At 41.4% G+C, this 27,354-nt stretch overlaps 1 protein-coding gene across 1 annotated transcript in view; it reads right to left on the bottom strand.

The window, feature by feature from the left end:
* The window catches only part of LOC142652574 (maternal DNA replication licensing factor mcm6-like), a 75,507-nt gene that overhangs the window by 6,085 nt on the left and 42,068 nt on the right, over window positions 1-27,354 (bottom strand). The window contains exons 8-9 of the mRNA XM_075828223.1: window positions 898-1,065; window positions 223-362 (exon numbers count right to left, since the gene is read on the bottom strand). Coding sequence (XP_075684338.1) covers window positions 223-362; window positions 898-1,065 — 308 coding nt within the window. The remainder of the gene's footprint in view (window positions 1-222; window positions 363-897; window positions 1,066-27,354) is intronic.

Raw genomic sequence — 27,354 nt, 5'->3', positions numbered from 1 at the left:
CCTTCATTAGGCTCCTGGGCTGCCAAGACAACCATCCGCACCCTACGATCGCTGTTGGTGAAGGCCGCCCCCTACTTTATAACGCCTCAGATGCGGTGGTCTCGATTGACCATAGCATTTGAGGGGTTAAACGGCCAGGAACAATACGACACCCGCAGCTTATGGAGTAAAAAAAAACTAATATATATATATATATATATATATCTCTTGTAAGATACTTACATAATGTATTAACCTGTAAATTACTTTTTCAATTAAACGCTTTCGTAGGATTAGTTCAGTCTCCGTTTCGATGTCACTTTCAATTTCTTTTAAATACCAATTAACCAGGTCACTTTTGTTCAGGTGGCAGTCCTCTTTAGCTGTAAAAATAAAACTACATCATCAGATAAGTTATTGTAAGCTGAGGCAAGCACCCTCCCGCCCCCAGTCTGATTTCACCTGTGCTTTTTAAAATATAAAATGTAAGTAATTAGAATTAGTTCTTACATGAAAACCAGTGATCAACTTTAAAAAGAGCAAATAGCTGAAATTGTTGACTTATACATACTTTAAAGGGCAACTACATTTCCCAAAAACTTCTGACATGTCATAGTGACATGTCAGAAGTTTTGATTGGTGGGGGTCTGAGCACCACCGATCGCTAAAACGAAGCTGCAGAATCGCTCGGGTGAACGCTGAGACGCTTAGTTTTTGATCGGATTCTCTCGGAAAGCCGAGCAGTTGGTGTAGGAGGCTCTATGGAAAGTCTATAAGCCCATACACCAATTAGTTGTCTATGAGCTTCGTTTTAGCGATCGGTGGAGGTCTCAGTGCTCTATGACATATCAAAAGTTTTTTGAAAGTTTAGTTACCCTTTAAACATAGTAAAATTAGAAACATTTCTGTTTAACTTACAAACTTCCATCTTTTGCATGTAAAATACAAGCAAGTTAGAGATTTGTTTATACTCTAAAAAAGACATTTTTAATGAAGCACTTTGATCCAATTTTTCCTTCGTTTCTTCAGGTTGGTTTGTTTCCATTGCTTCTTCTGTGTTTTTGATGCTGGGTTTGTCATCCTCCCCTGTAGTGGATAAATATTCATCATTATCTTTTATTTATTACAATGCAAGAGGAGTAAAGATTTGTTGTACTTAAAGAGGCTCTGTCACCAGATTTTCCAACCCCTATCTCCTATTGCAGCAGATCGGCACTGCAATGTAGATAAGAGTAACGTTTATTTTTTTTCAAAAACGAGCATTTTTGGCCAAGTTATGACCATTTTTATATTTATGCAAATGAGGCTCTTAAGTACAACTGGGCGTGTTTAAAGTTAAAGTACAAGTGGGCGTGTATTGTGTTCATTACATCTGGGCGTTTTTACTTCTTTTACTAGCTGGGCGTTGTGAATGGAAGTGTATGATGCGGACGAATCAGCATCATCCACTTCTCTTCGTTAGCACTCAGCTTCTGGCAGTGCAAAGACACACAGCGTGTTCTCCAGAGATCACGCTGTGACGTCACTTCCTGCCCCAGGTCCTGCATCGTGTCGGACGAGCGAGGACACGTCGGCACCAGGCAACAGAGGCTACATCGAATTACCTGCAAACGCCGATGCTGCTGCAGAATCAACTGTAGCCTCTGTCGCCTATGTGTCCTCGCTCGTCCGACACGATGCAGGACCTGGGGCAGGAAGTGACGTCACACGAGAACACGCTGTGTGTCTGTGCACTGCCAGAAGCTGGGTGTTAACGAAGAGAAGTGGATGATGCTGATTCGTCAGCATCATACACTTCCATTCACAATGCCCAGCTAGTAAAATAAGTAAAAACGCCCAGATGTACATACACAATACACATCCACTTGTACTTTAACTTTAAACACGCCCAGTTGTACTTAAGAAAGCCTCATTTGCATAAATATAAAAATGGTCATAACTTGGCCAAAAATGCTCGTTTTTGAAAAAAGAACCAGTTACTCTTATGTACATTGCAGCGCCGATCTGCTGCAATAGGAGATAGGGGTTGGAAAATCTGGTGACAGAGCCTCTTTAAAGGCTTTGACATGGAAAAAAAAATATTTCTACAAGTGTTAGTGGTTACCTACAGTTAAATAAGTTTTAGCATGCAATCTTCCATTCTTCATTCATTTTAAGACCACCTGATATTCAGTTTGCAAGCTGTTCTAGTTTTAGACTTTTCTCCTGTGCCTTCCAGTAATACATGTTGGATGTGAGGTTTGTGTGTTGAGGATTCTGTCTTCACTAGCTCTCCTGTATCCGCACAACTTTCTCTCTATACGAATAGCCTGTGTGATTCCCACTCTGCTCTCTTCTCGATCAACACTCTGATACAGACAGCCTGTGTGATCTGCCCTCCCTGAAGACTTGGCAGCAGAAAGAGGGAGGAAATCTTCCATCTCTGCTTTTCATGTAAGTCTGTGCCCACATCAGTGTTGATTTCAGTTGAGGGGTTTTGTCTAAGATTTCAGTTAGGGGAACCACTCAACAGACAGGCAAACGAAAACCTGAGCTTCCGTTCACATCACCATTGATCTCAATGGCAGTGGAAACTTTGCCAATGGTTTCCGTTTGTAACCATTGTGAAAGGGTTTGTTTTGACTTTTTCAATAGCGCAGTCTGCGCTATTGATTCCATCAAAACAAAGGAATCCGGTTTTTTAAATTTTTATTCCTGCAGTAGATCTGCAGAGGACATGCTGCCAGAAAAAACACCACAATTTGGTGTGGTTTTTCCAGGACGGATACCCGGTGTACTTTTATGCAGCTTGTACGCTAAAAAGATTCTCCAGGCATTTTATATTGATTGCGTATCCTAGAGGATAAGTCCATCAATATCAAATCAGTGCGGGTCAATCTCCTGCACATCCGCAGATCAGTTTACTGAAGGGACTGCAGAGTTAGTCGCTGCAGTCCCTCCAGTTTTTACCAGGCACAGCGCTGTACACATTCATAGTGTCTGTGCACGGTGCTCTGGCTGTAAACTGGGAAAAGGCTGCGGCAACAAACGCTGCAGTTCCAATCAATCATCTGATTGGTGGGGGCGCAGGGAGTCGGCCCCCTACAGATCGGATATTGATGGCCTAGTCTAAGAACAGGCCATTAATATAAAATGACTGGAGTACGAGTTTAACCCCTCAATGACCAGGCCTTTGTAGGCGTTAGTGCTTGGTCATTGTCACATTTCTATTTTTAGTTTTTTTTCACTAAGACATAACTTTGTCAACATACACTACCGTTCAAAAGTTTAGGGTCACTTAGAAATGCCCTTATTTTTGCAAGAAAAGCACAGTTTTTTTCAATGAAGAGAACATTAAATTAATCAGAAATACACTCTCTGGTTTTTAATGCAATATCTACATAGGTGTATAGAGGCCCATTTCCAGCAACAATCACTCCAGTGTTCTAATGGTACATTGTGTTTGCTAACTGTGTTAGAAGGCTAATAGATGATTAGAAAACACTTGAAAACCCTTGTGCAATTATGTTAGCACCGCTGTAAACAGTTTTGCTTTTTAGAAGAGCTATAAAACGGACCTTCCTTTGAGCTAGTTGAGAATCTGGAGCATTACATTTGTGGGTTCAATTAAACTCTCAAAATGGCTAGAAAAAGAGAGCTTTCATGTGAAACTCGACAGTCTATTCTTGTTCTTAGAAATCAAGGCTATTCCATGCAAGAAATTGCCAAGAAACTGAAGATTTCCTACAACGGTGTGTACTACACTCCATTCAGAGGACAGCACAAACAGGCTCTAACCAGAGTAGATAGAGAAGTGGGAGGCCCCGCTGCACAACTGAGCAACAAGACAAGTACATTAGAGTCTCTAGTTTGAGAAATAGACGCCTCACAGGTCCTCAACTGGTAGCTTCATTAAATAGTACCCGCAAAACGCCAGTGTCAACGTCTACAGTGAAGAGGCGACTCCGGGATGCTGGCCTTCAGGGCAGAGTGGCAAAGAAAAAGCCATATCAGACTGGCTAATAAAAGGAAAAGATTAATATGGGCAAAAGCACACAGACATTGGACAGAGGAAGATTGGGAAAAAGTTTTCTGGACAGACGAATCGAAGTTTGAGGTGTTTGGATCACACAGAAGAATATTTGTGAGCCGCAGAACAACTGAAAAGATGCTGGAAGAGTGCCTGACACCATCTGTCAAGCATGGTGGAGGTAATGTGATGGTCTGGGGTTGCTTTGGTGCTGGTAAAGTGGGAGATTTGTACAAGGTAAAAGGGATTTTGAATAAGGAAGGCTATCACTCCATTTTGCAATGCCATGCCATACCCTGTGGACAGCGCTTGATTTGAGCTAATTTCATCCTACAACAGGACAATGACCCAAAGCACACCTCCAAATTATGCAAGAACTATTTAGGGAAGAAGCAGGCAGCTGGTATTCTATCTGTAATGGAGTGGCCAGCACAGTCACCAGATCTCAGCCCCATAGAGCTGTTGTGGGAGCAGCTTGACCGTATGGTACGCAAGAAGTGCCCATCAAGCTAATCCAACTTGTGGGAGGGGCTTCTGGAAGCATGGGGTGAAATTTCTCCCGATTACCTCAGCAAATTAACAGCTAGAATGCCAAAGGTCTGCAATGCTGTAATTGCTGCAAATGGAGAATTCTTTGACGAAAGCAAAGTTTGAAGGAGAAAATTATTATTTGAAATAAAAATCATTATTTCTAACCTTGTCAATGTCTTGACTATATTTTCTAGTCATTTTGCAACTCATTTGATAAATATAAGTGTGAGTTTTCATGGAAAGCACAAAATTGTCTGGGTGACCCCAAACTTTTGAACGGTAGTGTACCTCTATGAGGGCTAGTTTTTTGCAGGACAAGCTGTATCTTTTAATTTCACCACTTTTGGGTGCACAGAGATTCATAAACTTTACTTATTTTTTGGAGAGAAATGGGAGCATTGTTTTCAGGTTTTAAATTTACGCTGTTCACTATGCGGCATAAGATAAACAGGTTACCTTTATGCTTTGGATTGGTACAATTGTGGTGATACTAAATAAATAAATATATATATATATATATATGTTTTTTTATGTTTTACTATGTTTTTTTTGGGGTTTTACTATGTTTTTTTTATGTTTTACTATGTTTTTTTTATGTTTTACTATGTTTGCACAAAAAAACCTTTTTAAAAAAAGAAATGCTTTTTGCATTTCAAGAGCCGTAACTTATTTTTCCGTCAATGTGGCCTTGTTTTTAGTAGGACATGGTGTCGTTTTCATTGAGCCCTATTTAGGATACATGTGAATTACTGATTATCTTTTACTTAATAAATAAAAATAATTTTTTCATAATTTATTTGTGCGCTGTTCACCCGGTGATAAAATCAATGTGTTAACTTTGTTTGAGAAATTTTTTTTTTAGTCCCACTATGGGACTTCACAATGCGATCTTTTGATCACAGATATAATGCTTTGGTATACATAGTCTAATGGGTAAATTAAGGACTATAGGTTTAGAAAGTATCGTTTGTAATTGGATTGAGAATTGGCTCAAGGACCGTATCCAGTTGTGGTCAATGATTCCTAATCTGAATGGTCCCCGGTTATAAGTGGTGTACCCAGGGTTCCGTGCTGGGACCATTATTATTCAACCTTTTTAGTAATGATATAGAGGATGGGATTAACCCCTTCCCTCCGCAGCCATTTTTCGGATTTTCACTTTTGTTTTTTCCTCCGCACCTTCCAAAATCCATAACGGTTTTATTTTTCCATCAATATTGCAGTGTGAGGGCTTGTTTTTTGCGGGACGAGTTGTAGATTTTCACAGCACCATTTTTGTACTATATAATGTAGTGGGAAACGATAAAAAAAATATATGTGGGGTGGAATAGGAAAAAAACAGCGATTCCTCAAACTTTTGGGTGGTTTTGTTTTTACGGCATTCACGGTACGGTAAAAACTACATGTTAACTATATTCTGTGGTTCAATACTATTACAGCATAACCAAATTTATATAGTTTTCTTTAGGTTTTACTACTTTTACAAGGAAAAAACTGATTGTTAAAAATAAAAGGCAGGGCTTCATAGGAGTGCAAAGATGGCGGACCTGGGGGACTTAGTCAGGCCGTTACAGGGGGTGTTTCTAGTCATTTAAATGCAGCATTCGCTATTGAACACAGCATTTAACGGGTTAAACAAGCGGAATCGAGCTCGAACGGGACCCCGCTCGTTACCCGGAAGTGTCGGCTGTAACACAAAGCCGACATACTCGCTCTGTGGAGCGGTCTCAGCCCGTGAGCCCGCTCCATATTCCCTGACCCGGCGGATGTCGGGAAGGGTTTAATAGCACTATTTAACTTTGCAGAGGACACCAAGCTATGTAGTAATATTCAGTCTATGGAAGATGTTCGTGAATTGCAAGCAGATTTAAAGAGGCTCTGTCACCAGATTTTGCAACCCCTATCTGCTATTGCAGCAGATAGGTGCTGCAATGTAGATTACAGTAACGTTTTTATTTTTAAAAAACGAGCATTTTTGGCCAAGTTATGACCATTTTTGTATTTATGCAAATGAGGCTTGCAAAAGTCCAAGTGGGCGTGTTTAAAGTAAAAGTCCAACTGGGCGTGTATTATGTGCGTACATCGGGGCGTTTTTACTAATTTTACTAGCTGGGCGTTCTGACGAGAAGCATCATCCACTTCTCTTCAGAACGCCCAGCTTCTGGCAGTGCAGACACACAGCGTGTTCTTGAGAGATCACGCTGTGACGTCACTCACTTCCTGCCCCAGGTCCTGCATCGTGTCGGCCACATCGGCACCAGAGGCTACAGTTGATTCTGCAGCAGCATCAGCGTTTGCAGGTAAGTAGCTACATCGACTTACCTGCAAACGCTGATGCTGCTGCAGAATCAACTGTAGCCTCTGGTGCCGATGTGTCCTCGCTCGTCTGACACGATGCAGGACCTGTGAGTGATGTCACAGCGTGATCTCTCGAGAACACGCTGTGTGTCTGTGCACTGCCAGAAGCTGGGCGTTCTGAAGAGAAGTGGATGATACTTCTCGTCAGAACGCCCAGCTAGTAAAAACGCCCCGATGTACGCATATAATACTTTATGGACTTTTACTTTAAACACGCCCACTTGGACTTTTGCAAGCCTCATTTGCATAAATACAAAAATGGTCATAACTTGGCCAAAAATGCTTGTTTTTAAAAAATAAAAACGTTACTGTAATCTACATTGCAGCGCCTATCTGCTGCAATAGCAGATAGGGGTTGCAAAATCTGGTGACAGAGCCTCTTTAAAGAGGCTCTGTCACCAGATTATAAATTCCCGGTCTCCTACATAATCTGATCAGCGCTGTAATGCAGATAACAGCAGTGGTTTTTATTTTGAAAAACAATCATTTTTGAGCAAGTTAAGAGCAATATTAGATTTATGCTAATTCGTTTATTAATTAGACAACTGGGCGTTTTACAGAGAAGTGTATGACGCTGATCAATCAGTGTTATACACTTCTCATTGTTCCAGCCCAGCATGATCCACAGCACAGTGTGATTGTGCCGTGAAAGAAGCTGGGCTGGAACAATGAGAAGTGTATGACGCTGACCAATGACTTCTCTTCACAACGCTCACTTGGTCAAAATTAAAAACACGCCCAGTTGTCTATTAAGATACTAAATAGCATGAATCTAAAATTGCTCATAACTTGCTCAAAAATGATTGTTTTACAAAATAAAAACCACTGCTGTTATCTACATTACAGCGCCAATCACATTATGTAGGAGATAGGGCACATAATCTGGTGACCAAGCCCATTCTTTGATTCTGAGATTGTTTTTACGTGACATATTGTACTTTAGGTTAGTGAAAAAATGTGGTTGATAAATTAAATTTTTTATGTGAAAAACACCAAAATTGAGAAAATTTGCAAAAATTAGCATTTCTCTAAACTCAAATGTATCTGCTTGTAAGACAGATAGTTATACCACACAAAATAGAGACTAGTTAACATTTCCCATATGACTACTTTATGTTTGCATCATTTTTTGAACATTTTTTTATTTTTCTAGGACATTACAAGGCTTATAAGTTTAGCAGCAATTTCTCACATTTTCAAGAAAATTTCAAAAGCCTATTTTTTTAGGGAACAGTTCAGATCTGAAGTAGCTTTAAGGGCCTTATATATTAGGAACCCCCAGAAATCACCCCATTTTAAAAACTGCACCCCTTAAAGTATTCAAAACAGTATTTAGAAAGTTTCTTAACCCTTGCGTTTCAAAGGAATTAAAGAAAATTGCAAGTTTTATTTCTTGCTGCAGAAATTCCATTTTAATCCATTTTTCCTGTAATACTGACGGTTTTTACCAAAAAAAACACAACTGAATATTTATTGCCCTGATTCTGCAGTTTTTAGAAATATCCAACATGTGGCCCTAGTGTACTACGGGCCTGAAACAAAGGCCCCAGAAGCAAAGGAGCACCTAGTGGATTTTTCAGCCTTCCTTTTCTTAAATTATATTTCAGGCACCATGTCAGGTTAAAACAGGTCTTGTAGTGCAAAAACAAAGGAACCCTCCAAAAGTGACTCCATTTGGGAAACTACACCCCTAAAGGAGTTCATCTAGGGCTGAAGTGAGCATTTTGACCACACCGGTATTTCATAGATTTAATTGGAATTGGGCAGTGAAAATGAAAAAATACATTATTTTCCAATAAGATGTAGCTTTACCTCAGTATTTTTAATTTTTTCAACAAATAAATGATAAAAAGCACCCCAACATTTGTAAAGCAACTTCTCCAGAGTACGGAAATACCAAACATGTGGTCATAAACTGCTGTTTGGGCAAGCGGCAGGACTCAGAAGGGAAGGAGCGCCATTTAGCTTTTGGAGTACAGATTTTGCTGGATTGATTTCTCTGCACCATGTCACATTTGTAAAGCTCCTAAGGTACCAGTACAGTGGAAACCCCCCAAAAGTGACTCCATTTGGGAAACTACACCCATAGAGGAACTCAACTAGGGGTGTTGTGAGCATTTTGACCCCACAGGTGTTTCATAGATTTCATTAGAATTGGGCAGTAAAAATGAAAAATTACATTTTTTTCCACTAAGACGTAGATTTAGGTAAAAAGGTTTCATTTTCTCATCAAAGAGAAAAAGCACCATAACATTTGTACAGCAACTTCTCCTGAGTACGGAAATACCCCAAATGTGGTACTAAAGTACTGTATGAATACACATCAGGACTCAGAAGGGAAGGAGCGCCATTTGGGTTTTGGAGAGCAGATTTTGCTGGATTGGGTTTTCTGCACCATGTCGCTTTTGCAAAGCCCCTTAGGTACCAGTACAGTGGAAACTCCCCAAAAGGGACTCCATTTCGCAAACTACACCCATTGAGGAATTCATCTAGGGGTGTAGTGAGCATTTTGACCTAACAGGTGTCCCATAGATTTTATTAGAAATGGGCAGTGAAAACGAAAAATTACATTTTCCAATAAGCATACGCAGCACTAGTTCAAAATTTTTCATTTTATCAACAAATAAAGGAGAAAAAGCACCTTTTTCAGAGTAGGGTAATACCCCACACGTGGTCATAAACTGCCATTTGGACACACAGCAAGGCTTTAAAGGGAAGGAGCGCCATTTAGTATTTTGAGTGGAGATTTTACAAGATTCGTTTTTTGACACCATGTTGCATTGAGCTATAGTACCAGTATAGTGTTACCCCCTGAAAAATTACCCCATTTTGGAAACTAGATCCCTCAAAAAATTTATCTAGGGGTGTAGTGAGCATTTTGACCTCACAAGCGTTTTGCAAAAATGAGTACACAATAGATGTTGCAGATTGAAAAATTGCAGTTATCCACAGATATGCCATTTCAGTGCCCAATGTGTTGTGCCAAGCTTGTACCACCGTAGACACACATCCCATAAATTGTTAAGCGGGTTTTCCAGAATACAGTAATACCCCATATGTGGTCATAAATTGCCTTTTGGGCACACTGCCAGGCTTAGTTGGACCACCATTTGGCTTTTGAAGCACAGATTTTGCTTGGTGTTTTACTGGTATTTCAGCTTATAATGTGGGGGAATATGTAAACTGGACAGAGTACATCAGGGGATATGTAAGCTGGGCAGAGTACATCAGGGGATATGTAAGCTGGGCAGAGTACATCAGGGTATATGTAAACTGGGCGGAGTACATCAGGGTATATGTAAACTGGGCGGAATACATCAGGGCATAATAGGATGATGTAATAATGGGGTGAATGAATAATCCATGGATTGGTGTGGTACGCTTTGAACCAATCCTTTATGCACAGGCCGGGTTTTTGGGGTATTGTACAAAATATCTGCGCTTCAGTATTGCCTAATATTTGACTTCTTCACTAGCCCTATAAGCAGCACAAGGCCCTAAAGTGTCCTGATCTCCGCTGCATCTACAGGGTCCACCTGTGCGGTCCAGCAAATGATGATGTGTGGTATTTAGTGAAATTCTACTGGACCTAAAAAAAATTAGTCTGGGTCGTCATTTAGCATCATTGCGTTTTGAGAGTCATAACGTGTTATTTTTCCGTTGACGGAGCTGTGTGAAAGCAATGCTAGCACGTTTTTTTTTTTTTTTACAGTGTTTACCGTGCAGTATAAACAACTTTATTCTGCGGGTCAATAAGATTACAGCGACACCAAATTGATATCGTTTTTTTTTCTGTTTCACTACGTTCCCACATTAAAAATACTCTTTTCTAAAAAAAAATCATGTTTTAGTGTCGCCATTTTCTGACAGCCATAACTTTTTTATTTTTTAGTTGATATCGCTGTGGGAGGGCTTGTTTTGTGCGTGACAAACTTTTGTTTCCATTGGTACCATTTTGTGTTACTTACAAATTTTTGATCACTTTTTATGACATTTGAGACAAAATGACCAAAAAATAAAATGCGGTCATTGTTTTTTATAAAAAAATTTTTTTACGGTGTTTACCATGCAGTAAAAATAATGTGACATTTTTATAGAGCAGGCCGTTCCAAATGCGGCGATACCTATTATGTATAGTTTTTTTCACATTTTCATTTATTTTCTAATTATAAAAGAGTTGATCAGGGAAACAGGGCGATTGTTGTTTTTATTAATTAAAACTTTTATTTTTCTTTCACATTTTTTTTTTTTACTTTTTTCCCTTTTTTTATTACACTTACCTGGAGACTTGAAGATCTGGTCTTCTGATCCCCGGTACAATACACTGCACTACTTATGATGTGCAGTGTATTGGAACTGTCATTCTTCATCTGACAGTTCGCGTATTAGGTCCTGCCTCGGGCAGGAGCTAATAGACTTCTGTACCTGGGCAACCAGGAAGCCTAGCAACGGCTTCCTGGTTGCCATAGCAACCATCGCAGGGAGGGCCGGGGGGTACAGAGGGAGCCCCCTCACTCTGTCAACCACTTCAATGCGGCGGACGGGGTTAAATGGCGGTGATGGGCGGTAACTGGCATCGCAGCAGGATGTCAGCTGACAGACGCTAAAGATGAAGCGCGCACAGCTCCTGTGCCGGCTTTATCTACAGGGCGTGACTGTACTCCCTTGTGCGGGAACGCACTTTGAATCTAGATGTACAGTCACACCCAAAAGCGGGAAGGGGTTAAACAAACTGTTTGGGCATCCACTTGGCAAATGAAGTTTAATGTAGATAAATGTAAAGTTATGCATCTGGGTACCAACAGCTGCATGCATCATATGTCCTAGGGGGAGCTACAATGGGGGAGTCACTTGTTGAGAAGTATCTGGGTGTGCTTGTAAATAATAAACTAAAAAAACAGCATGTAATGTCAACCAGCTTCTTCAAAGGCCAGCAAGATATTGTCGTATATTAAAAGAGGCATGGACTCGCAGGACAGGGCTATAAGATTACTACGTTACAAAGCATTAGTGAGGCCTCATCTAGAATATGCAGTTCAGTTCTGCGCTCCAGTTCATAGAAAAAAATGCCCTGGAGCTGGAAAAAATACAAAATTAGAGCAACGAAGCTAATAAGGGGCATGGAGAATCTAACTTATGAGGAAAGAGTAAAATAATGAAACCTATTTAGCCTTCAAAAAAGACTACTAACGGGGAACATGATTAACTTATATAAATATATTAATGGCACATACAAAAAAGATGGTGAAATCCTGTTCCATGTAAAACCCCCTCAAAAAACAAGGGGGCAATTTCTCCGTCTGGAGAAAACAATGGTTCAATCTGCAGAAGCGACAAGCCTTCTTTACGGTGAGAATGGTGAATTTATGGAATAGTCTACCGCAGGAGCTGGTCACATTAGCTACAGTAGATGGCTTTAGAAAAGGCTTAGATATTTTTCTGGAACAAAAAAAATATTTTCTCCTTCGTGTAGAAATGTTTACCTTTCCTTTTCCCATCCCTTGGTTGAACTTGGACGTGTCTTTTTTCAACCGTACTAACTATTTAACTATGTATAGGCAGGCAGTGACAACTGATGAACTGATGACCTATCCACAGGACAGAAAAAAAAGAGAAGGATTGGTCATCAGTATATGATCAGTAGAAGGATAGGTCCACAGGATAGGTCATCGGTATATGATCGGTGCGGGTCAGACACCCGGAGCCCGCACTGATCAGCTGCTCCAGCTGCCTCCGTGCATCGGATGTTTTGAACGGTATCCAATAGTTTGAGCCGGTAGCAGATGGCTCCGGTCACAGAATATGGGCCGAACTGCAGTACTGCAGCCTTGCTCCTATTCAAGTGAATAGGAGCAGAGCTGCAGTTCTGCGTAACAGCCGCTATGCAGTGGTCGGAGCCATCTGCTTCAGACTCCAACTACTGCATACTGTTTAAAACATCCAGCACACGAAGGCAACCGGAGCAGCTGGTCGGTGCGGGGATAGGGGGCAGATACGCACCCAGGGGTCCATGCTGAAAGGGGGACCAGAACGTCCCGGGTTCTCCTGAACCAGTTGTTCAAACTAGAGCCGGTTCGGGGAACCGGAGTGAAGCGGGACCTCGCACCTAATTGTATCCGCGTCCTTAGGACGCGGATACAAAATAGATTACTTTAGAGCTGGCGAGACAGGGAACTATCAGTTCCCTGGCTTGCCATTCGGCGCTTAAGCAATGACGCAGTGGGCGTGATGGCATCAGACCGACCTCACCATTACACTTACAGCGCAGCAAGCGTGATCTCGCTGTGAGCCAAGTCCCACACAAACGTTACCGAAGTGTCGGGTTTGTGAATAGACATCCCATCCTGGCTGGAGGTGATGTCTATTCACTGTCAAGACATTTCAGTAACGTTAATGTGTCAGTATGTGACAGCACATAGTGAACAACGCAGGCTCTCTACGTGCGGATTAAATGAATGGAGAGAAGTGTATGACGCTGATTGGTCAGCACCATACACTTCTTTACAATGCCCACTTGGTCAAAAAAGTAAAAACACGCCCAGTTGTCTATTAAGAAACTCATTAGCAGAAATCTAAAATAGGTTATAACAAACATATATGTCAGGAGTTAAACTGAATTTACAAAAGATCTCCGTACTGAGCTATATTTCTGCTGGTGCTGCATGTACGTACGGAGCTGGGTTCCGGTGCTGCATTTACGTACGGAGCTGGGTTCCGGTGCTGCATTTACGTACGGAGCTGGGTTCCGGTGCTGCATTTACGTACGGAGCTGGGTTCCGGTGCTGCATTTACGTACGGAGCTGGGTTCCGGTGCTGCATTTACGTACGGAGCTGGGTTCCGGTGCTGCATTTACGTACGGAGCTGGGTTCCGGTGCTGCATTTACGTACGGAGCTGGGTTCCGGTGCTGCATTTACGTACGGAGCTGGGTTCCGGTGCTGCATTTACGTACGGAGCTGGGTTCCGGTGCTGCATTTACGTACGGAGCTGGGTTCCGGTGCTGCATTTACGTACGGAGCTGGGTTCCGGTGCTGCATTTACGTACGGAGCTGGGTTCCGGTGCTGCATTTACGTACGGAGCTGGGTTCCGGTGCTGCATTTACGTACGGAGCTGGGTTCTGGTGCTGCATTTACGTACGGAGCTGGGTTCCGATACTGTATCTATGTACGGAGCTGTGTTCCGGTGCTGTATATATGTAATGAGCTTGGTTATTAGAAAAAAAAAGGGATAGTCCGGTTAGAGAGAGGGGTCAGACTATATTGGTGGTGGGAGAAACAGACTGTGGGGAGAGGACTAGACAACTGGATAAGGAGATCCTTTTGTTACAAAACAGCAGTCAAAATAAAAATGCCCAAATAAATCAAGTTTCTGATAATAAAAGTGAAAAGGCAAGTTAAAGTGTATGTTCACAAGTGCCAGAAGTCTAGAAAGCAAAATGGGGTAGCTGGAGGCCTTGATACTGGAAGAAAATATTGATATAGCTGGTGTTGCTGAAACATGGCTAGACTCTTCTCATGACTGGGCTGTAAATCTAGGAGGGTTTTACACTTTTTCGGAAAGACAGGACAGAGAAAGGCGGTGATGTATGTCTGTATGTGAGAAGTGATATGAAGGCGAGTGTGAAAGAGACCATAGTGGGTGAAGACTGTGAGGAGGTTGAAACATTGTGGGTGGAACTAGAAAGGGAGGTAAACACCAAAAAAAATAACTTTTGGTGTAATCTATAGACCCCCCAAAATAACTGAGGAGATGTAAGGTCAGCTATATAAATAGATGGAGCAGGCTGCACAGGCTGGTACAGTAGTGATAATGGGAGATTTTAATTACCGGGATATTAATTGGTGTCATGATTCGGCTTCAACTGCAAAGGGGAGATATTTCCTCAACCTGTTGCAGGAAAATTTTATGGGCCAGTTTGTGGAAGACCCGACTAGAGGTGAAACTCTGTTGGATCTGGTCATTTCTAATAATGCAGAGCTTGTTGGGAATGTCAATGTTCGTAAAAACCTCGGTAACAGTGATCACAATATAGTTACATTTTACCAATACTGTAAAATAAACAAACACAGGCTGGGAGGGCAAAAACACTTAATTTTAAGAAGGCCAATTTCCCCAGGATGAGGGCTGCAATTCAGGATATGGACTGGGAAGAACTAATGTCAAATAATGGTACAAATGATAAATGGGAGATTTTCATATCTACTTTCGGTAATTATAGTGCAAAATGTATTCAATATGTAACAAGTATAAATGACTAAAATTAAACCCCACGTGGCTTACACCTTCTGTAAAAAGGTCAATAGAGGAAAAAAAAAAAATGGCATTTCAAAAATACAAAAAGGAGGGTACAGCTGTAGCCTTTTTAAACTGTAAAGAGCTAAATAAAATCTGTAAAAATGTAATAAAATTAGCAAAAATACATAATGAAAGGCAGGTGGCCAAGGATAGTAAAACAAATCTCAAAAAAATCTTCAAGTATATAAATGCAAACAAGCCAAGGTCTGAACATGTAGGACCCCTAGATCGTGGTAATGGGGAGTTGGTCACACGGGATAAAGAGAAGGCTGAGTTACTAAATTGGTTCTTCAGCTCTGTATATACAAGAGAAGAAAGAGCGGCTGATATAGCCGGTGCCAGTGCTGTTAATATATCAGTTGATATACTGAATTGGATGAATGTAGATATGGTCCAAGCTAAATGAAATAAAATAAATGTACACAAGCCCCCGGGACCAGATGGGTTACACCCTAGAGTTCTTAAAGAGCTTAGTTCAGTTATTTCTGTCCCCCTTTTCATAATATTTAGAGATTCTCTAGTGACTGGTATAGTGTCAAGGGACTGGTGCAGGGCAAATGTGGTGCCTATTTTCAAAAAGGGCTCTAGGTCTTTCCCAGGAAATTATAGACCAGTAAGCTTAACCCCTTCAGGAGAGAGCCTGTTTTGGCATTTAGGGCAAAGGCGATTTTTTCAAATCGGACATGTGTTACTTTATGTGGTAATAACATCGGAATGCTTTTACCTATCCAAGCGATTCTGAGATTGTTTTCTCGTGATATGTTGGACTTTATGTGAGTGGAAAAATTGGCAATAATTTAGGTATTTATTTTTGAACACCACCAAAATTTTGAAAAAATTTGCATTTTTCTAAATTTTAATGTATCAACTTGTAAAACAGATAGTAATACCACACAAAATAGTTACTACTTAACATTTCCCATATGTCTACTTTATGTTTGCATAGTTTTTTGAACATCCTTTTATTTTTCTAGGACTTTACAATGCTTAGAACTTTAGCAGCAATTTCTCATATTTTAAAGACAATTTCAAAAGGCAATTTTTTCAGGGACCAGTTCAGTTCTGAAGTGGCTTTGAGGGCCTTCTGTATTAGAAAATCCCCAGAAGTCACCCCATTTTGAAAACTGCACCCCTCAAGGTATTCGAATCAGCTTTCACAAAGTGTTTTATCCCTTTAGGCGTGTCACAGAAATGAAAGCAAAGTAGAGATGAAATGTACTAATTTTATTTTTTTTGCCATGTTAAATACTTTTGTGTCAAAAAAGACAAAGGAAACCATACAAAAACTACAAACCAGGATGAATCTTCACAGACATACAATAAAACAGGAGGTGGACACACCCGTGGGAAAACACTTCTATGGACCCGATCACAGTTTGGCAGATTTAGAAGTCCTAATACTAAAGGGTCATTTTAAATACAACAGATAGAGAAAAATTTGGGAATTCAAGCTGATAAAATTCCAGTCTTTGACACAAGGCCTCAATCTAACACCTGGATTTATGAGCCACTACATGGACACACATCACATCCCCCGTCAGACTGACTCCAGATGCCTTAAAGAGGCTGTGTCACCAGATTTTCAAACCCCTATCTCGTATTGCAGCAGATCGGCGCTGCAATGTAGATTACAGTAACGTTTAGGAGATAGGGGTTGCAAAATCTGGTGACAGAGCATCTTTACATTTTTAATCAAAAAGCTGTGTAAGGGCTTTTTTTTTTTGCAGGACAGGTTTTAGTTTTTATCGGTACTATTTTCGGGTACATGCGACTTTTTGATCACTTTTTATTCTCTATTTTGGGAGGTGTGGTAACCAAAATATAGCGATTCTGGTGTCGTTTTTTATGGATTTATGATTTTATTTTGGGTGTTCATCGTGCGGGAAAAATAACATTATAGTTTTATAGTTTGGGTCGTTACGAACGTGGTGATACCAAATATGTGTACGTTTAACGTATTCATTTTTTTCCTATAATTAAAATCTTATTTAAGAAACTAGTTTTTATACCCGCCATTGCTCGGGAGGTTGACTTACGGTATAGATAGAGTAAAAGCTCACTATTTAAATACCTCAGTATGAATTTAATTGCTACCTCTAGATATGAATTGCTAGAGAGTGTAAATAATGTTATTGGAAGCATAATAGAAATTAGATGAAGCAATATATTCATTACAGATTTATATAGTGTTGATTTAGGACTGCATGTTTGTATTCCAACATTTTCTTGTAAACAATGTTTTTGTCTTTTGATCCAGTGCTAAGATGTAGAGATGTAGAGATACTTTCCAGTGCCGACTCTGGAGCAAGCAACATATAGTTGCGCATGGGAAAAACAGGGACTTTGAAGATGTATTCCTGCCACTTTCAGGGATTGACCTTGAGCCTTGTTAATTGTCATTGCGAAGGCTAGACGTACTGGGAACTGTTGCTGCTTGAACTCAAAAGGAACATCATTTGGAGCGGGGGGAATGCGAGGAATAAAGACAACTTCCCCCTTGGCACATCCTGTTGGCCTCGATGACGTGATCCAAATTCTTAACACACAGCCTCGTCCCGTTGCAAAGTTTCAGAGCATCAACCGCATGATAGGTGAGCCAACCTTCAACCTCAATCGATGAGAGGGTAAGCCAGGCAGCTCGAGAGAGTTGAGAAATTGTCGGATAGTACACCGCCTGATCGGGGTCAATAAATTGTGTAGGTGGACTTTTACAGCTTTTCTTGACCTGGCAGTCTCATTTGAATTTGCTGATTGGTGACATTGACAGAATCATTCTTTGGAGCCAGTTTTGCCCGTTGACATAACCATTCATGATCTCTGTAGTTGAAGGCGATGTTGGGAAAGACACTGTTTGTAAGCTCTTCCACCGACTTGGTAAAATTTGCGAAATCATGGAAGCTGATCAGATCCGTCCCATTGTCAACTTGAACATCTCCATTCCCCAGATTGAGTAATCTGCTGGCAAACTCATCAGCTGTGGCATCTCCATGCAGATGAACTCTTACTGGTAGTCAGACTCATCTTCTTCACATGTCTCCACAACACAGACTGCTTCAAGCAAGCTTTCAATTAGTCTGCTGGTGCTCCCTTTGAAACAATAGGCAACGTCTGACGTAAATCACCGGCCAACACCAAGACGACACCTCCCATGACTTTATTGTTTCCACGCAAGTCCTGCAGAGTTCGATCCAGAGCTTCAAGTGCCAACTTGTCTGCCATCGTGCATTCATCCCAGACAAACATTCTTGCAGGACATTTGTCACACCAGTACCTTTGCTGATGTTACAAACAGGAGACGCATCTCGATTCAAGTTGAGCGGTAAAATTGAACGCTGAATGGGCAGTTCTGCCACCATCAAGCAATCTTGCCGCAATGCCTGAGGAAGCAACAGCCAGAGCAATCCTGGATTGTTGTCGGATCTTTGCCAACAGGTTTATGCCAAACGTCTTTCCTGTTCTGCCAGAGGCATCCAAAAAGACAATACCACCGGTGTTTTTCACAACCATGTCCAAGATCTGATTGTACGCCGTCGTTTGGTCAGCAACCAAAAGAGGTTCATTTGTTGCAAGATAAGTCTCCAGAGTGCTCATGTCATAGCTTGTTTCTCGAAGCAATTCCAGTCCAAGTCTTTCGTCGTTGTTCCTTTCCATCGCGGGAAGTCCCAGTTGCTCAAGTCTCTTTCCAACCATCATGAGGGTCTTTTCTTCAAGTAGGATCAATAACATGTTGAACATTTGCGGAGTACAGCTGTCCAATTGGAATCCCGGGTTTTGCCGTCGTGCTTGGAGAAGTACATCCTCCGAGAGGTGCTCTTTGTACTTTTCCCACAGTCCAAGTGGCTTGGATAGTCCACACGTCGGGAGTATGACAGCAAATAGGTTTCGTAAGCTTGCTGGTAATTGCAGGTTGCGGCTTCCTCTAAAGTCTTGTCCCAATTAGAATCACTCAAGTAGTCCCCTTTCTTGACATGCTTGTCGATAGGTTGTACAAACATGGTCGCCAACAGTCTTGAGGCTAACAAACTATGTCGGGCCTGCTACTGTGTGAAGAAACAACTGGAGGAAGAAGCTCTCATGGTTTTTTGGGTGCACTGTGTAGACTCTGCCAAGAGCATCACTTGACTTGATTCCAACATGACCTTCAACTGGTGTTCCTTGGACTCTTCGCTTGAAAATTCTTGTAGATTAATTCCACGTATAATATTTTGGAACATCGCAGTATAGGAGTGTCGTTGCAAAGTCATCTTGTTGGCAAAGCTTGAAGAATGCTATCAGCGTGGTGTCTTTGGGCTGCAAAACTTGTTGCGCAGCAGTTTCCTTGGTTTAGTATGTGTCTGTTTTCCAAGTGGACGTTGAGATGTACTACCGTCGGATAGTGGTAGTGAATTGGAAAGAACAAAATTCGCCATACAGTCTCGTTGCTACTGATGTAACGCCCAGTTTGGAAGCGATCGATTTCATCAATTGTTCTTTCTCGTCTTTCTTGGTGATTGATTTCATCAGTTGTTCTTCCTTGTCTTTCCAAGCCAAATGCTGCTTGATGCGATCCTTTGTTGACATATTTGCAGAGGTACTTGATCGCCTTAACAGATTTGCAATATTCCAAATTTACGTGAGGTTGAAAGGTCTTGGAAAGAATTGGCAAGTAGGGTACAATCCATCTGTTGTCGACCTCGATGTCCTGGTAGCCATTGCCAACCTTCATCAATGCAGTGAACCCGCCTTCTCCCACTTTTCTTATGCGATAAAGTGGATAACCATCATCTCCAGACTGAGTTTCATGGATCAGCCGTCTTGGAATCTTTGTACAGAAGCCATATTTCATACATGGGGAGCTTGGATTTAGTCTTCCACGTGGTCCATGGACAATGTTCTTCATGACGACGTCGAAAAAGCTTTTGATCTTCTTGTGCGATTCGGATCTCTGCACTTATGACAATCGATCTGATTTGGTCGGATCTTCTCCTTCAGCCAGATAAGAATATGTGCGTTAGACAAACCTCGTTTTTGCCATTCGATTGTGCACATGATGCATTGAGTTTCTCTAAATACCTTGCCCATCGTGAGGACATTCATAAACTTGATAACCTTTTGTGGAAAGACTCAGGCTACCAGATCTTGTCTATCAGTCGCCGATTGTTCTGGCAAGAGCGCTTGGCGAATTTCTTTCCATGTTGGGTTGCACGTAAAAGAAATAAAAGTAATAGAGGCCAGGCCATCCGTATTTTCGCACATATGGCATTGAGTCTTGAGTGTATTCGTGCATATGTCGAGGCTCCCTCTGAAGCTGGAAGGCAAGATAACCATCTGACCAACATTGCTCGTGTTTCCATCGTTGACGACAGCATCTCGAAGGTGGATACAACATTCAGCGCAAAGTGCCTTCTGATTGAAACGGATGAAGCGAAGTCGCTCCGTTTCGATTTGAGGAGATACATATTTGGCAACACATATGGGCAACCACGTAACTGTACTTCTAATAAAGCCCGTTTTTACTCATCACCTAAGGCTGCGCCAGAGGGAAAATCTACTTTATCCATTTCTTTATTGCCGTTTCGATTTTGGCATACATATCAACCATAAACTGATGGAAAAGATTTCGGCACATCAAGAGGTAATTTGAATGGCTCGCCCACATCAAAATTCGATAGGCGTAGAAGGCCGTGCACAAAACTTTTCCTGGCGGTTACATTTCCGGTACTTGGATTTGTTTGGAAGATTTGAATATCGTATCCGTCATCGCCTTGCCAAAAGATCAGTGGGTACTGAAGTGCGTAATATGATCAATGGGTTTCAGAAACTCTCCGCAGTTGATGATCACACTTCTGCAGCACAATATCCCGATTTTCAAATTCCCCAACGATGATGACAGCAACTTCATTGACAGTTGGTGCTTTGTGTTGCCACTCCTGCACTCCTGTTGGCCTTCGGTCAGCATTGATGACCACTTTGTGGTTATCTGAAGTCATCATTTCGAAAGAGCTCTTGAATATCTCGACATAACAGTAATGTTCGTGAAGCATCTGCTGCAGTTTCAGCAAAATGTCAGCCCAAGTTCAAGGGACGTTGCTCTGTCGTTGCTAAACTTGACGCTTTTCGTCACCCGTGAAATAAAACTGCAGAAACTTTGGTGGTTCATTGGGGAATGGCAGGAGCGATCCAAGTCGATGGCAAACTTGTCCCTGAATTTTTAAGGTGGGCATGAAGCCTCTTTCTTGAATTTTGTTAACATCAAACAAAGTCATCTGAAAGCAAGAGTTGTAGCGCCTCAAATTTCCCAGAAAGTGCTTGGTTTGGGGAGTGTTCACAGTCACCAGTGATTGAGTGGTTCTGGTAGTGCAGTGAGTGGGGGTAGTTGAACCTTGCCAGCGGAGCAGCATATGCCAGGTGGCTCTGACTTCCACTTCTGGGCTTCACAATGTTCACAGGTCGTGTCCATGTTTCCAATATCGACCAAGTTGTGCAGATCATATTCAATTGTTGGGTCGTATTGCATAGCAGCTTTGTTCATGCAATCCCAAGATGTTCGTCAAGAAACAATATTTCTTGCGCCTTGTGCTCGAACCCGACGATCAGTCACTTGAGGGGTCTTCAGCTCTTGCAGTCGCTTGGCGCAATCTTTGATCTTCAAGCCGAGCATTGGTAATTTCTGGCGTTTCTGCTGCTCGACGTATTCTTTGAGCCAAGCGTCGACCTTCTCTTTGTTCATGAGGTTTTCTTTTGGGAGCAATGGTCAGTGAAAAGTAAATTTCAGTAAGGCCTTATTTACACGAATGTGTTATACGTCCGTGATACGCTCGTGAATTTTCACTCACGTCACACGGACCTATGTTAGTGAATGGGGCCGTTCAGACTATCAGTGATTTTTACGCAGCGCATGTGCGCTGTATAAAACTTACGACATGTCCTATACTTGCCAGTGTTTCGTGCAGCACGCACCCATTGAAGTCAATGGGTGAGTGCAAAAATCGGGGACATTTAGACTTGCAGCTATGATCGCTGCTAGAGTACATTACACTACCTACTGTACGTAGTGTAATGTATTCTAACTGTCATTATGACGTGACAGTCACACTGACAGGAAGCCTCAGCAGCATCCTACGACAAGCATCGGCAGCCCCCACAATCACTTAGTGGGGGCTGCCGATGTGCTTCAATCCCCTTAAATGCGGCGATCGCAATCGGTCGCCGCATTTTTGGGGTTAATCGCCGAAATCAGCGGCGATGGTCAACTAACCGGCAAGACCGTTGATCTCCCGGTTCCCAGACACTGTCCGTTTGGACAGTGTGCGTCGGGAACCGCTCCGCATCTGTACGTCCTGGTGGTGGAAACAAGCCCTCTGCAGGACGTACGGTTGCGGCGCAGCGCGTGAAGAGGTTATAACATCTATCGTGGGGAAAATTTTTGAGGGGCTATCGAGGGACTATATACAGGATTATGTGACATAAAAAATAGAATTATAAGTGACAGCCAGCACGGTTTTGCTACGGACAGAAGTCGTCAAACCAACCTGATTTGTTTTTATGAAGAGGTGAGCAGAAGCCTAGACAGAGGGGCCGCTGTGGATATAGTGTTTTTGGACTTTGCAAAGGCATTTGACACGGTCCCTCATAAACTAATAGACGCTAATGGGTATATTAAGGACTATAGGTTTAGACAGTATAGTTTGTAATTGGATTGAGAATTGGCTCAAGTACCGTATCCAGAGAGTTGTGGTCAATGATTCCTACTCTGAATGGTCCCTGGTTATAAGTGGTGTACCCAAGGGTTCAGTGCTGGGACCACTATTATTCAACTTATTTATTAATGATATAGAGGATGGGATTAAATAGCACTATTTCTATTTTTGCAGATGACACCAAGCTATGTAATCTAGTTCAGTCTATGGAAGATGTTCGTGAATTGCAAGTGGATTTAAACAAACTGAGTGTTTAGGCGTCCACTTGGCAAATGAAGTTTAATGTAGATAAATGTAAAGTTATGCATCTGGGTACCAACAACCTGAATGTATCATATGTCCTAGTGGAAGCTGCACTGGGGGATTCACTTGTTGTGAAGGATCTGGGTATACTTGTAAATCAAACTAAATAACAGCATGCAATGTCAATCAGCTGCTTCAAAGGCCAGCAAGATATTGTCGTGGATTAAAAGAGGCATGGACTCGCGGGACAGGGATGTAATATTACCACTTTACAAAGCATTAGTGAGGCCTCATCTAGAATATGCAGTTCAGTTCTGGGCTCCAGTAGAAAGGTTGCCCAGGAGTTGGAAAAAATACAAAGAAGAGCAACAAAGCTAATAAGGGGCATGGAGAATCTAAGTTATGAGGAAAGCTTAAAAGAATGAAACCTATTTAGCCACGAAAAAAAGATGACTAAGTGGGGGACAGGATTAATTTATATAAATAGATTAATGGCACATACAAAAAATATGGTGAAATCCTGTTCCATGTAAAACCCCCTCATAAAACAAGGTGGCACTCCCTCCGTCTGGAGAAAAAAAAAAGGTTCAACCTGCAGAGGCGACAAGCCTTCTTTTCTGTGAGAACTGTGAATCTATGGAATGGTCTACCGCAGGAGCTGGTCACAGCAGGGACAGTAGATGGCTTTAAAAAAGCCTTAGATAATTTCCTAGAACAAGAAAATATTAGCTCCTATGTGTAGAAATATTTACCTTCCCTTTTCCCATCCCTTGGTTGAACTTGAAGGACAGGTGTCTTTTTTCAGCCATACTAACCATGTAACTATGGTTCTGGTGCTGTATATATGTCCTTGGCTTGGAGCTGTATATATTGTACTGAGATTGGTTCTGGGGCTGTATATATTTACCTTATCTTAAGGTAAAAGTAGATGTAAAAACTAAACACCACCAAACGAATTGCAGTTTTTTTCTAATTCTTTAAATGGTGCCCACAAAAACTACAAGTCCTCCTGCAAGAAATAATCCTTCACTCACCACTCAGACATAAAAAAAATAAAATAAATGGCTTTATGAAGGCGGCGAGTGAAAGACTAAAATTAAAAAAACTAATAATGGCTTGGACTTTAAGGGGTTAAACAGCAGAGACTGGTTCTTTAAGGTTATATATGCATGTACAGCAGATTTTTTTCTTGAAACCACAAACAATTTAAAGCTCCTGACCTCCTTAGGGTATTCTGCTTTTTCGCTTTTGTATCGCTTCAAATCTGCTTTTACAGAGAATTCAAAACCAGGCCAGATCTCTGGCCGCCTAAACAGAAATCTGCAAATATATAAAGGTACAGGTTCTTCAGAGTCAGGAGGCCCACAATTTGTGAATTGCCCGGGGTCCATGGTACCCTTAATCTACCTCTGCCACACAGATCATATACTGATGACCTAACCCATGGATAGGTCATCAGTTGTCTGGTCGTGGACAATCCCTTTAAGCCAGGGACACACCTAGACTTTTTGTAGTGCTACTGATTGATTTTAACTATTGAGCTACTACTGAAGTCCAAATTAGTACATTGAGTTGCATGCAATCTAGGACTGCAGCTGTCACTTAAGAGTTAAAATCAATCAGCAGCACTACAAAAAGTCTTAGTGCAGCTGCAATCGCTGCAGTCGCAGACCGCTGCCTCCCCTTAACTGCTGACTGCCGCGACCCCTCATCCAGCCGATGCCTCCCTCCCCGGAGACGCCAGCACATGCAGCCGTCCTTCCCTGCAGTGACCACTAGGGTGCGTGAGCGCGAGCTTTTTCCCACCCTTAAAGGGCCAGTATCAACTAATTATCCCCAGGTCACCATGGACTATAAAAAGGGCCCTGCACTTTCCTTCCTTGGCTCAGCATTGCGTATTCCCATGTTAGTCTTGCAAATGGTCCCTTAGTCGTATCCTGTTCCCTGTGTTCCCGTGCCCGGCTACCTGTATCCTGTACTATGTTTGTTCCTGTGCCCTTTCTAGTGTTGGAGTCGTGTTGTGCCCTCTGCTACGCCTGCTGTCATCTGCCACGCCTGGTACCTCCACAACTTTTGCATCACCTGCCGTCAAAGTTCCATCTGTGCCTAAGCCGCTTCTACTGTTTGGACTAATACAGGTACCCTTCTGCTTGGACTTTGAATATAATTTTGGTACACTGTTTTGCCAGCTGCTACTCTGCTACAGTGGTGCAGCTTAGTGGGTCCACATACCCATAGTTCATGACAGTAGCCTTTGCTTAAAAAGGAAAATTATATTACAGATGTACCTTTGCCTGAATTTAGTTAAAGGCTACATAAACCTTTGACTTGCTTTTTTTTAAAATAAAAAGGTCAGTGTCATTGGTGCAACTTTATAAATAGTTTTTATTAAAAATAATCCCTATGCAGAGCTGCTGTATCATCCGCTAAAACTGCTCCAGTCAGGTCCATGGGATTGATAGGTCCACCTGTAATCTATCACATCTAAATTCATAACTTGGATGTGATAGATTGCAGGTGGATCCTGTATGTCAAACACGCAGGACCCGTTGACACTGAACCAGTCAGGTCCGCGGGGCTGACTGATTCAGGTCATAGCGAAAGATACAGCTGTTCTGTATAGAACAGTTACATTTTTTTTTTAATAAAAACTATTTAGAAAGTTACACCAATCACACAGATAGACTTATATATTTAACCCCTTCAGGACGCAGCCTGTTTTGGCCTTGTGGCACAGCCGATTTTTTTCTAATCGGACATGTGTCACTTTATGTGGTAATAACTTGGGCATGCTTTTAGCTAGCCAAGCGATTCTGAGACTGTTTTCTCATGACATATTGTACTTTATGAAAGTGGAAAAATTTGGTCGATAAATTCAATATTTATTAGTACAAATCACCAAAATTTGGAGAATATGTGCAAAAATTGGCATTTTTCTAAATGTATCTGCTTGTAAAACAGATCGTAATACCACACAAAATAGTCACTAGTTAACATTTCCCATAAGTCTACTTTATGTTTGCATAATTTTTTTGAACGTCTTTATTTTTCTAGGACGTTACAAGGCTTAGAACTTTAGCAGCAATTTCTCAAATTTTTAAGAAAATTTCAAAAGGCTATTTTTACAGGTACCAGTTTAGTTCTGAAGTGGTTTTGAGGGCCTTATGTATTAGAATCCCCCAATAAATCACCCCATTTTAAAAACTTCACAGCTTAAAGTATTCTAAACAGCATTCAGAAAGTTTAATCATTCAGGCTTTTCACAGGAAATAAAGCTAAGTAGAGGGGAAATGTAAAAATTTCATTTTTTTTTTGCCGAAATTCATTTGTAAGAAAAAAATTTCTGCAAGACAGAAGGTTTTACCAGAGAAAACGCAATCAATATTTATTTCGCAGGTTCTGCAGTTTTTAGAAATATCCCACATGTGGCCCTAGTATCCTAATGGACCAAAACACTAGCCTCAGAAGCAAAGGAGCACCTACAGGATTTTGGGGTCTGCTTTTTTTTAGATTATATTTTAGGCACCCAGTCAGGTTTGAAGAGGTCTTGTGGTGCCAAAACTGTGGAAACTTCTCAAAAGTGACCTCATTTTGGAAACCACACCCCTCAAGGAATTTACCTAGGGGTATAGATTTTGACCCCACATGTATTTTGCTATATTTATTGGAGTTAGTCTGTGAATATGAAAATCTTTTTTTCTGAAAAAAACTGATATTTTCAATAATTACAAGGAATAAAGAAGAAAATGCACCCCAACATTTGTAAAGCATCTTCTCCCGATTACAAAAATACCCCATATGTTGTAATAAACTGCTGTTTGAATCCACAGCAGGGCTCAGAAGGGAAGGAGCGCCTTTTGGACTTGAGAGCAGATTTTGCGGGATTGGTTTTCAGTGCCATGTCGCGTTTGCAACGCCTCGGAGGGACAAAAACCGTGGAAACACCCCAAAAGTGACCCCATTTGGGAAACTAAACCCCTCAAGGAGTTTTTCTAGGGGTAGTGAGCATTTATACCGCACAGGTTTTTTGCAGACTTTAGTGGAATTAGGCCGTGAAAATGAATATCAACATTTTTGTCCAGTAAAACGTTACATTTTTTCATTTTCACAAGGGATAAAGGAGAAAAAGCCACCCTAAATTTGTAATGCAATCTCTCCCGAGTATAACAATACCCCACATGGTAATTGTTTTTTTTTTTAATAGAAATTAACCTTTTTGCTTTTCCATTTTAGTTTTTCACTCCCCCCATTCCAAACGCC

The sequence above is a fragment of the Rhinoderma darwinii genome, chromosome 5 (genome assembly GCF_050947455.1).
Source record: "Rhinoderma darwinii isolate aRhiDar2 chromosome 5, aRhiDar2.hap1, whole genome shotgun sequence".
NCBI lineage: Eukaryota > Metazoa > Chordata > Amphibia > Anura > Rhinodermatidae > Rhinoderma > Rhinoderma darwinii.
The sequence above is the reverse complement of the archived record's forward strand: the minus strand, read 5'-3'. Positions and strand labels throughout refer to the sequence as shown.